Source organism: Alligator mississippiensis, chromosome 8, assembly GCF_030867095.1.
Source record: "Alligator mississippiensis isolate rAllMis1 chromosome 8, rAllMis1, whole genome shotgun sequence".
In the NCBI taxonomy this organism is placed as follows: Eukaryota; Metazoa; Chordata; order Crocodylia; family Alligatoridae; genus Alligator; species Alligator mississippiensis.
Window position 1 is genome coordinate 11,276,885 of NC_081831.1, and position 12,082 is coordinate 11,288,966.

At 50.6% G+C, this 12,082-nt stretch overlaps 1 protein-coding gene and 1 long non-coding RNA gene across 2 annotated transcripts in view; one reads left to right on the forward strand and one right to left on the reverse strand.

The window, feature by feature from the left end:
• The first annotated feature begins 6,240 nt into the window (after positions 1-6,240).
• On the forward strand, positions 6,241-8,746 carry LOC106738126 (uncharacterized). Its single transcript, XR_001372673.3, has 3 exons — positions 6,241-6,390; positions 7,281-7,350; positions 7,898-8,746. It is a non-coding gene; the product is annotated as an uncharacterized LOC106738126 (long non-coding RNA).
• A 606-nt stretch (positions 8,747-9,352) lies between these two features.
• ACSF2 (acyl-CoA synthetase family member 2) overlaps positions 9,353-12,082 on the reverse strand; it is a 46,592-nt gene continuing 43,862 nt past the window's right edge. Inside the window, exons 11-16 of the mRNA XM_014601779.3 lie at positions 11,970-12,077; positions 11,618-11,769; positions 10,972-11,113; positions 9,973-10,083; positions 9,666-9,734; positions 9,353-9,564 (exon numbers count right to left, since the gene is read on the reverse strand). Of these exons, the coding sequence (XP_014457265.2) occupies positions 9,514-9,564; positions 9,666-9,734; positions 9,973-10,083; positions 10,972-11,113; positions 11,618-11,769; positions 11,970-12,077 (633 nt within the window). The 3' untranslated portion in view covers positions 9,353-9,513. The remainder of the gene's footprint in view (positions 9,565-9,665; positions 9,735-9,972; positions 10,084-10,971; positions 11,114-11,617; positions 11,770-11,969; positions 12,078-12,082) is intronic.

Genomic DNA, 12,082 nt, shown 5'->3' on the forward strand with positions numbered 1-12,082 from the left:
AGATACTCAACAGCCTTCCGAGTCATCTCATTGCAAGCTCCATCCAAAATACACAGAAAAATCCCCCTCCCAGGTTCGACACATGCACTCACTTCCTGCAGGCCATCAAATCCAACTCCAAATCCGTGGGTGCAATCAAGAAATGTAAGCACAAATGTCATCTCGGTCAACTGTGCAAGTCACTCTATGTAGATAGCTTCTTGTGTTTGGCAAGAGCTCACTTCCTCACTGTCACATTAATTGGGGCATATAAAAAACAATCATAAAAATCATACAGAAGTCAGACTGGAAGGGACTTCCATAGGTGCAACCCGTTGCCCGAGGCAGAATCAGCCCTATTCAAACCATCCTATACAAATCCATCATCTAACCTCTCAGTAAAACTACCATCATCTCTGACACAGCACAAGACATGACACCCCCTAACCTGCCCAGGTAAAGCAGGGGGACCATGGCAGCCAGTGCCCTGCTTCTGTAAAAAGTTGCTAATATATGCTCAGGAGATTCCAGATAAAGGGCCAGGCCACCTGCTGCAAAGGAAGGCAAAATCCCACCCAGTCCTTACCAGTCTGACCATGGGGCAAAATTCCTTCCTGACTCCAAACATGGTGATCAGTCTGACTGTCATCTCTTCCTGCCTCTATCCCTCCTGTTCCCACCATGTAGTAGTCTATCTTCTCCCACAGACAATGGAGAATCTCACTGGTACCCAACCGGGGGCACTGCTCTTCTTTTCCTCCACCACCATCCCACACCATCCGATGGTACTAAATCCCATTACTAGTCACTGAGCAGCTCTGCTTCTAGCGTCCTGCATTTAGGGCATAACCATTGCATGCACAAATGCACTGGGGAAGGACTGCCTGGGCTTCAGGAGAGGACCAGGGGGGTCACAGGAGACCGTAAGCTGACTATGAGCTAACAGTGTGCTCTTGGAACAAAAGCTATTGCAAACTGGGCTGTATTCATAGAAGTGCCACTTGCTAATCAAGGGAAGTGATTTCTCCTGCTTTATTTGGCACCGACAAGGCCACACTCAGAGTACAGCGTCCACTTTTGGGCCCCTCACATCAAGAAAGATGTGAACAAATTAGGAAAAATCCAGAGGAGACAACAAAAATTATTTGAGGCCTGGGAAAGATGACTTGGGCAGAAAGACTGAAGAAGACTTATTATGACTTAGTAGGGCTAACGGAAACCTGGTGGGATTCGTCCCACGACTGGGCGGTACATATTGAGGGCTATAGATTGTACAGAAAGGACAGGGTGGGGAAGAAAGGGGGAGGGGTTGCGCTCTGTCAACGAGCAATATACATCAACCCTCATCAAGACGGAATCGAAGGATGAGGAAGTAGAAGGATTGTGGGTTAGGTTATATGGGGGGCAAGGAGAAAGGGATTTGGTGGTAGGGGTCTGCTACAGACCCCCACACCAAGGGGAAGAAATAGATGCGGGGCTCCTGAGGCAGCTCTCGGAGACCATAAAAGCTAAAGAGGCGGTAGTCATGGGGGACCTAAACTACCCGGACATCTGCTGGGAGACGCAGATGGCAAAGTCCCACCGTTCACGCAGGTTTCTAACCTGTGTACAGGACCTCCACCTGACACAGGAGGTACACGGTCCCACTAGGGGGAATGCCATACTGGATCTGGTATTGGCAACGGGGGATGACATGGTAGGGGACCTCCAGATCGGTAGCCATCTGGGAGACAGTGATCACCTAATAATCGAATTCTTTATAAAAAGTCGAGTGGGTAAGGTAACTAGTAGGGTGAAAGTGCTAGACTTTAGGAAAGCTGATTTCAATGAACTCAGATGATTAGTCAAGGACGCACTGCAGAGTAGGAGTTTTGAAGTGATGGGAGCCCAAGAAGGGTGGCTGTGCCTTAAGGAAACGATCCTTCAGGCACAAAGCAAGATGATCCCGACGCGAGGAAAAAGAGGGAAAGGGGCCAGGAGGCTTCCTTGGCTGACCAGAGAAATCCAGGGCAGCTTAAGGGCCAAAAGGGGAGCACATAAAGTGGAAACAGGGAGAGATCACCGAAGAGGAATATACCTCCTCTGCTCGCGCTTGTAGGGAGGCAGTTAGACGGGCCAAAGCTACCATGGAGCTGAGGATGGCATCCCAAGTAAAAGACAACAAGAAATTGTTTTTTAGATATATAGGGAGTAAAAGGAAGGCCCAGGGAGGAATAGGACCCCTGCTAAATGGGCAGAAGCAATTGGTGACAGACAGGGGGGACAAGGCTGAACTCCTCAACGAGTTCCTTGCCTCAGTGTTCCTAAGCGAGGGACACGACAAGTCTCTCACTGGGATGGTAGAGAGGCAGCAGCAAGGCGCCAGACTTCCATACGCAGACCCTGAGGTGGTGCAGAGTCACTTGGAGGAACTGGATGCCTTTAAGTCAGCAGGCCCGGATGAGCTCCATCCGAGGGTGCTGAAGGCACTGGCCGACATCATTGCAGAGCCACTGGCGGGAATACTTGAACGCTCGTGGCACACAGACCAAGTCCTGGAGGACTGGAAAAGGGCCAATGTGGTCCCCATTTTCAAGAAGGGGGGAAGGAGGACCCAGGCAACTATAGGCCAGTCAGTCTCACCTCCATCCTTGGCAAAGTCTTTGAAAAAATTATCAAGGCTCACATTTGTGAGAGCCCAGCAGGACAAATTATGCTGAGGGAAAACCAGCACGGGTTCGTAGCAGGCAGATCGTGCCTGACCAATCTAGTCTCTTTTTATGACCAGGTTACAAAACGCCTGGACACAGGAGGAGGGGTGGATGTCGTATACTTAGACTTCAGGAAGGCCTTCGATACGGTATCCCACCCCATACTGGTGAACAAGTTAAGAGGCTGTGACTTGGATGACTGCACAGTCCGGTGGGTGGCGAATTGGCTAGAGGGTCGCACCCAGAGTCATGGTGGATGGGTCGGTCTCGACCTGGAAGGGTGTGGGCAGTGGGGTCCCGCAGGGCTCGGTCCTTGGACCGATACTCTTTAATGTCTTCATCAGCGACTTGGACAAGGGAGTGAAGTGTACTCTGTCCAAGTTTGCAGATGACACAAAGCTATGGGGAGAAGTGGACACACCGGAGGGCAGGGAACAGCTGCAGGCAGACCTGGATAGGTTGGACAAGTGGGCAGAAAACAACAGGATGCAGTTCAACAAGGAGAAATGCAAAGTGCTGCACCTAGGGAGGAAAAATGTCCAGCATACTTAGTGCCTAGGGAATGACCTGCTGGGTGGCATGGAAGTGGAAAGGGATCTTGGAGATCTAGTGGACTCCAAGATGAACATGAGCCGGCAGTGTGACGAAGCCATCAGAAAAGCCAATGGCACTTTATCGTGCATCAGCAGATGCATGACGAATAGGTCCAAGGAGGTGATACTTCCCCTCTATCGGGCGCTGGTCAGACCGCAGTTGGAGTACTGCGTGCAATTCTGGGCGCCACACTTCAAGAGGGATGCGGATAACCTGGAGAGGGTCCAGAGAAGGGCCACTCATATGGTTAAGGGCCTGCAGACCAAGCCCTACGAGGAGAGACTAGAGAAACTGGACCTTTTCAGCCTCAGCAAGAGAAGGTTGAGAGACGACCTTGTGGCTGCCTATAAGTTCATCACAGGGGCACAGAAGGGAATTGGTGAGGTTTTATTCACCAAGGCGCCCCCGGGGGTTACAAGAAACAATGGCCACAAGCTAGCAGAGAGCAGATTTAGACTGGACATTAGGAAGAACTTCTTCACAGTTCGAGTGGCCAAGGTCTGGAACAGGTTGCCAAGGTGGGTGGTACTCTCCCCTACCCTGGGGGTCTTCAAGAGGAGGTTGAATAGGCATCTAGCTGGGGTCATCTAGACCCAGCACTCTTTCCTGCCTATGCAGGGGGTCGGACTCGATGATCTATTGAGGTCCCTTCCGACCCTAACATCTATGAATCTATGAATCTATAAGAGTCTGGAGATTGAAGGGGGATTTGATAATGGTTTTCAAATAAAAAATAAATAATTTATAAAAAACATTTTTCTGAACATCTCCCCCACTGGGATCCCAGACGGACCCAGGGGAGGTGCAACTAGACCCAGGGTCAGTGAGGACAGTCAGGGAACTTCTGGAGGGACTGGACATGTTCAAATCAGCAGGTCCAGATGATCTCCACCCCAGGGTGCTGAGGGAATTGGCAGAGGTCATTGCGGGACCCCTGGCACGGCTTTACGAGCACTCATGGTGCTCATAAAGGCAAGGTGCCAGAGGACTGGAAAAGGGCCAATGTGGTCCTCATTTTCAAAAAACGGAGGAAGGAGGACCCAGGGAACTATAGGCCTGTTAATCTTACCTCGGTCCTGGGGAAGCTCTTTGAGAGAATTATCCTGGCGCATGTCCGCGAGGGACCAGCAGGGGAGGTTATGCTCAGGGGCAACCAACATGGGTTCATTCGAGGCAGGTCCTGTCTGACCAGCTTGGTGGTTTTCTATGACCAGGTCACAAAATCCTTGGATGCAGGTGTCATGGAGGACGTAGTCTTTCCGGACTTTAGGAAGGCCTTTGACACTGTCTCTCACCCCATTCTCATTAAGAAATTAGGCGATTGTGGTGTCAACACCTACACAGTCAGATGGGTCACTAACTGGCTGGAGGGATGCACCCAGAGGGTGGTGGTGGATGGGTCATTTTCGACATGGAGGGATGTGGGCAGTGGGGTCCCCCAGGGCTCGGTCCTCAGGCCTGCGCTGTTCAACTTCTTCATCAGCGACTTGGACGAGGGGGTGAAAAGCACCTTGTTCAAGTTCACAAATGACACTAAGATGTGGGGAGAAGTGGGCACGCTAGAAGAGAGGGACAGGCTGCAACTAGATCTGGACAGGTTACAGAGGTGGGCAGATGAGAACAGGATGGGTTTCAACACTGACAAGTGCAAAGTGCTGCACCTGGGGAAGAAGAACCAGCAGCAGACCTACAGGCTGGGAAACTCCCTTCTCGTCAGCACAGAGGCAGAAAAGGATCTTGGAGCCACTGTTGACTCCAAGATGAACATAGGCCGCCAAAGTGGGGACACGGTCAGTAAGGGTAACCGCGCCTTGTCATGCATCCACAGATGCATCACGAGCAGGTCCAAGGAGGTGATCCTCCCCCTCTGTGCAGCACTGGTCAGGCCGCAGTTGGAGTACTGCGTCCAGTTCTGGGTGCCGCACTTCAGGAGGGATGTGGACAGCATCGAGAGGGTCCAGAGAAGGGCCACCTGCATGACCCAGGGGCAGCAGGACAGGCCCTATGAGGAGAGGCTATGGGACCTGAACTTGTTCAGCTTACACAAGAGAAGGCAGAGAGGGGATCTGGTGGCCACCTACAAACTGGCCAAGGGGGACCAGCAGGCAATGGGAGAGTCCCTGTTCCCCCAAGCACTACTGGGAGTTACAAGGAATAATGACCATAAGCTGACTGAGAGTAGGTTCAGGAGGTGCTACTTCATAGTCAGGGCAGCTAGGATCTGGAACCAACTTCCAAGGGAGGCGGTGCTCGCTTCTACCCTGGGAGTCTTCAAAAGGAGTCTAGACAATCACCTAGCCGGGGTCGTTTGACCCCAGCATCCTTTCCTGCCATCGCAGGGGGTCGGACTTGATGATCTGCTCAGGTCCCTTCTGACCCTACCTACTATGAAACTATAACTGAAGGATGATTATAAAGAGGATGGAGATAAACTGTTCTCCACGGCTGCAAGGGGACAGGAGAAGGTGCAGTGACTTTAAACTGCACAAGGGAAATTTAGTTTAGAGATTAGGAAGAAATTTTTGACTACAAGGTAGTTAAATATTAGAACAGGCTACCCAGAGACACTCTGGAATCACCATACTTAGAAGTTTTAAGGCAAACCCTTGACTGGGATGGCTTAGTCCTACCTTGACTGGGATGTTAGACTAGACTTCCTGAGGTCCCTCCCAACCCTGTTTTTCTGTGATGCTTTTGCACACAGAAGATTTATCCCTGACTCAAGGGATTAAGGAAAGTAAATTCCAATCCAACATAAACACCACGTAAGGCAGCAGCATCACATCCTTTTCTGAACCACAGCTCAAGATGTTGCACACAATTCACGTCAGTGGAGGGTTTTCAGTTCATCCTATTAATAGTCTTAAAAAAAGGAATGTTCCTGTGGGAAATGGGGAAATGGCCCTTGAAAGTGGGCATTGGGTAACAAAATCAGATCTGGGCTTTTTATCTGATTCAACAAGACCTTCTCTGATTGCCCGTTTACTAGGAACTTCCTCCTTTCGAGCCCTATAAAAGAGCACAGCTACTGAGCTGGAAAGCATATGACGGAGAGGACAGTGGTTTCAGCCCCGAGATTCACAACAGGGATTTCCTAATGGTTTTGATATTTGTTAGGTCGCTCCTGGTGAGTATTAGCTAAGATCTGGGCTCTGAGCACAGGCCTGTGAGAAACAGGCCAGTGCAAGAGAGCACTGTTTTGATGGACAGTGCCATGCTGGCTCGGTGGGGATGGTTATCCCTACGCTCAGCGAAGGGATGCTACTTGAGGATTGGTGGGGATGGTTAGCCCTATGCTCAGAGAAAGGATGCTACTGGAGGAGGAAGGTGTGACTTTGCTGAGAGTTTAAAATTCAAAATTATTATATTCGGGGGGGGGGGGGGGGGAGGAGCTCAGGTGACTAGTAATGGGACCTGCAGTTTTCAGACCAGAGGCAATACATGACAATACATTGCTACCTGATGGTGGTTGATGGGAGACCCCTGGGAAGGAGCCGGTGGACACAAGGGCATAAGCGCCCACCTCAAAGAACCCTGCCTCACCATTGGCAAGAATGGCCTTGCCTGGCACTGGTGAGCAAGGGTGGATGGGCCAGGAAGAGTGACCCCGAGGTGTGCAGAGTGGGGGCACTTTAGGAAGAGGCTGTGAAGGAGGTGGCAGCCCTGCTGCCCATTCTGCACCTGTTCAGAGGGAGAACATCAGACTCCATGGCTGTCACAAATGCTGACTCTGTGCTGCAATTCTTAAATCCTGGCCACATGAAGCTACTTCTTGAGCAAGTAACTGTGTTTGACTGGATGGGACTGCTGGAAGTTGGCTTCAGCTGAAACACACGGAAACAAATTTCATGTTACTGACTCTTTTTGCAGTCCTGCTCTCTTGCACTGATTTGATGATGTCTTTTTGATCTCCCAGTGGTACAGAGAGGGATGGAGGTGGTGGGGGGGATGAGGACGACAGGTTTTACATATCTCTGACTGTATCTGCATTTACTGAGTCATTGGTGTATTTTGCAGGGTTCCTCCCTCCGAAAACTGCAGTTGGTTTTTCCATCATTCTGTACAGAGGGTGGACTTGCCAGTCCGTGTGAGTATGCAGCGCACATCCATTCACCCCTACCATAGTGCAAGGCCACAGACAGCAGCTGAACGAAAGGCTCTTTTCAAGGCTTCTTGGCACTGAGGCATTTGTGCTCTTTGCAAGAAGGGCAATCAAACACGTGCTTCTTTGACATCAGGACCATAGGTCTGTCCCGTCTTTGCTAGGAAGCTAGTGATTTTTCCTCACTATAATCCTGGGATGCACCTGCACCCTTCACATAACATAGACACCATGCAGTGAGGTCTAAGGCAGCTCCTGCTTAAGGAGGAAGTCATGTTGGGGAGGTATATTTTTGACCCAGTTTCTCTCAGTAGCGAGGCTATTTAACACTGCTCATGCACATCCCGGGGCAGAACAGAGGAAGAAAAAGTGTGGCATGTCCTAAGCAAGGGCAGTCTAGCAAAGGGCACATACTTCCCTCCCCTCCAGCAAGAAAGGGGGAGACATCAGCTGAGCAGGAAACCTACCTGAAATCAGAAGCACCACTACCTTCAGAGTCAAAAACAAACAGATCCCATTTGTTTTCTTCTAGATACGAAGCATAAACTTTGGATTCTGATGCAGAGGATCTGCTTCCATGGGTAGAGCCCACTCCACAGCTGTGACATCAAGGACCCATCGACTCCTCTCCTCCTCCTGCTTTTCCTGACCCTCCAAGCCTGTTGCAGAAATTGGATCCTGTCAACAGAAGAGGATTGAAAACACTTCTGTCCCTACCGCAAAAAAAGGCCAGCATGTTCGTGGGCAAAAAGGTCATCCCGTTCCAGCAGGCATGAACTTTGTCCCATTCATGCCTGCAGCCACAGCATGAGATAGGATTCTACACTTGGTGGTAACTCAAGCCGCATACATGCTCTTGAAAGAAAGGTAACCAAAGGGGTAGTCCAGAGGCTCCTTGATAGTTCTACAGGACCCGGGACAAAACAGAAGCAGGAGCTTCATCTTCACTTCCCCTATAAAGATGCTAGGATTTCACCAGGTAGAGAACTTGGTTTGCTTTTGAATCAATCACCTTTTCCCCAATCCCTAGACTTCAGTCCCCTTTAGATCCAATGCAGAAGGAACTGACATTGGAGATTGAGAGCCCACAGTAGCCACTTAGGGGGAGGAGAGGGGAGGTCAGGTCTGTGATGAAGAATCATCATCATCAGTTTTGAATGATGTCCAGCTGGAGGGGGACACTGCAGCAAGAGGGGGAGGGAGCCTTTGCTCTTCGACCCTCCACTTAGTGTTTCATGGTTGGGAGGTACTAGATATCTCCTGTAAAAAAAAGTTGTTTTCAGACATTGCGTCTCATGCGTCTGATGGGATGGGGTGTTTGACACATCTATACCATACCTACTGATTATTCGTGCCAGACAGAAATAAAATGCTTGTGAGATCCATGTGTGAGATGGTAATTTCTGTTCAAAATATCTGGGGATGGGCTGGGAAAAACCACATTTCCTCTATCTGCTACAGGGAACCTCTTCCCATGCCCAAGCACATAGTTGGGTGTCAAGGAAGGGCTGATGGAGTTAACAAATGGTGCGAGGCCTTGGGAGTTCCTGTTCCTGACACCCCCCTCCTGCTATAGATCCTTGCTCTGTGGACAACAGGAACTGGACAGATCCACACCATCTGGGAAATCCCATCCTATCTTCCCTATTGCTGCCACAAGGAGATGTTCTCCCCTAGCAAATCCAAGCCTACACGTGCTACAAGGGGCCAGACTGTTGTTATAGCATCAGTCAATTGTATTTCTCTCAATGGGACCTTCCACTGAGACATCTCAAAGTACCTTGGAGACATGAATGACCAGAGCCTTGCAACACTTTCCCTGGGGGAAAGAAGTATCATCCCCATTTCAAGAGATGGAGCAACCTGACATAGCAAGGGAGCTCCCCACCAGGACTGAGCCCAGGAGTCTGGGTGTCCGCTCCCTTGGTCCACCCATTTTACTATCCTTCTTTCCACATTACTGTTTCCTGCAAAGAAACAATCCCTGTTGGAAAAACACAAGTATCATTTTTATTAATTAGAAAGCATTTCAGCCTGACTGCAAAATGATGGCTGCATGTAATAAGGTGTCAGTTCTTAGCTGCTTGATATGGCATGGCATTGAAGGGGAGGCCCCAACTGGCAGAGGTGAATCCATCTCCGTTTCATTCAGAGCTGGAGCTGCTTCTCCATCTGCTCTCTCAACCTGAATTTCTGAACCTGGAATCAGAACAGAGGAAAAGAGAGAGCGAGTCAGGTGGGAGACAGCCTGGGAGAGCTTTATCTCAGCCCTCTCCCCACTTCCCTGGGCTGCCTCTTACCTTGCCTGAGACAGTGAGGGGATACTGCTTCATGAACACTATATGCCGAGGGATCTTGAAATGGGAGATCTGGAAAGAAAGAGCCAAGAGCTGCAAAGAACCTTGCACCCATTGCTGCTATGTTACCTATAGCTAAGTGCTTCCAGCTTTAAGGACACAGCCTCAGCTGGTATGAATCACTGTAGGCTTCTTGCTTTCCATGATGATATGCAAATTCACTCTAACTGAGGTCAGTGAGTCAGGGCGGAAAGCAGTGCAAGCATGCACTTGGCTTGGGGAGGGTGAGGGGGAAGGGGACAGATCCTACCTTGCCTTTGCAGAATGCCTTGATTTCCTCCATGGTGCAGTCCTGTCCGGCCTTCACTCTGATGCATGCGCAGATCTCTTCTCCCATTCGCTTGTCCTTCACACCCACCACCTGGTCAGGATGAAAGGACACGTGAGTCCCGGGAAGCATTGCTCATTGGGTCCCTTCCTTTCCCCAGAGGGCACTGGGAGTGCCTCACCCCTCATGTGCTTCACTGCTCCATCCCCCTACCATCCAACAGCATTTTTGTCCTGGATGCTGGAGTCCTTAGAGCAGGGTCTTGGGGCCAAAGTCCTATAATGGCAGAGCCCACAGGCCTACTCCCTTGGTACTAGAAAGGTTGGATTACTTCTCTTGGGAGTTAAAGATGCTTTCCCTCAAGTTCCCCATTCAGGACCCCTCGTGCCCCCCAAATATCATCCTCAAATTCCAGCAATGTAGAGACCCAGGTGACTCAGAGCCCTTGGAACTGGACTAGGATTATTTCAGCAAGAGCTGTGCCTGGCACCAACCCAGCATTTACTAAAGCACTGCTTTGCTTCTGGGGAGACATGGTTGACATGAGAACTGGACGATGTTCCTGGCAGACTGGGAGCAGCTGCTCGAAGCAGCTACAAATCACTTCTTCCCTGCTTGGTGATGAAACCTGCAGCACAGCTCCTCTTCAGGGACTTACTTCAGGACAAAAAAAGAGTCTTTCCTGAAGTTTTAGTTATTAATCCTCATTCCCTCTACAGGGTTTTCCAGAAGAGGATTTCAAACCACTGCACAGATGTCTGTGAGTTGAGAATTGAGGAGAGGAAGGGCTGCAATCCCCACAGTGCTGATGGGAAAGCAGAGCAGAGAATGTGTCCAAGATCACACAGCGAGTCCATGCCAAGGACAGGGATAGAGCCCAGCTGATCTGACTCCCCCACTCCCCGCATGATAAAAAGTCACCAGACAAGTGAGAAGCTGAACCCTGATGAAAGGTTCACCAAGCCTCCTTGTGCTACTCACCTGCACCTCCTCCACCTTGGGGTGGGTGTGTAGAAACTGCTCCAGTTCTGCTGGGTAAATGTTCTCCCCTCCACGGATAATCATGTCCTTGCAGCGACCTATAATTCTGCAGTAGCCGTGCTCATCCAGGAGAGCGATGTCCCTGAAACGACACCACAGCCCTTGTTCCAGGTATCTCAGCTAAGAGGAAGGACGACTTATCCACTTGGCCAGCCCCAAGGGGTTCTCCGCCCTGGCATGCTCGCTGCCTCACGGGCTCAGTCCTGAGTGGCCGGAGGAAAGGATGTCCAGGGATGAATGGCCAATGGGTCACTCTCCCACCCAGCTTGCAGCCTGTCTCCAAGATCCTGCATAAACAAGAGCTCAATCCAAGCTGGAATTTCCCCTGCCAGCCTCACCTTAGATTTGGTATCAAGTCTCCAGATGTTGTAACCTAAGTTCGACGGACCAAATGCAGCCCCCCTGCCACCTGGTTGAACTCCATGGAAGTTCATGGGACTGGACCTACCGACACTAGAGCTGACTCTAGTCCATTTTGCCTGGGGGAATAGCTACTGCTTCTCACTCACATACAGGGCCACGTGCACCAACCACATGCAGGACAGAGTTTCAAAGGGAAACAATGTTGGGGAGTTTCCAAACTCACCCTGTCTTGTACCACTTGTCATCAGTGATCACTTCATTGGTTTTGGTGGGGTCTTCCCAGTAGCCCAACATGACACAGTAGCCTCGAACCTGGAGCTCCCCAGGGGTATTCAGAGGCACAATTTCTCCAGTTTCAGGATCCTCAATCTTTGCCTGCAATGCAAGAGAGCCAGGCTCTTCAGGTGTGATGCAAGTCCCGAGCTGGGTGGAAGACAGACTGGGAGGAAAGGCAGTGGGTGCAGTATGATGCCTACTGCTGGCTGCTGAAGAGGTGAGGAAGGGTGCCAACAGTTTTATGCTGCTGGGGATTGGAAAACTGAAGCAGCAGGGGAGGTGGGGAGGATCATGTTCACCTCTGTGTGGGGAAAGACGCATCCCACGGTCTCAGTTTTCTGAGAGATGCTGTCCTGCGGGAATCCCATGAAGGTGACGGGGCTGTTCTCCGTTGTCCCATAGGCTACCTGCA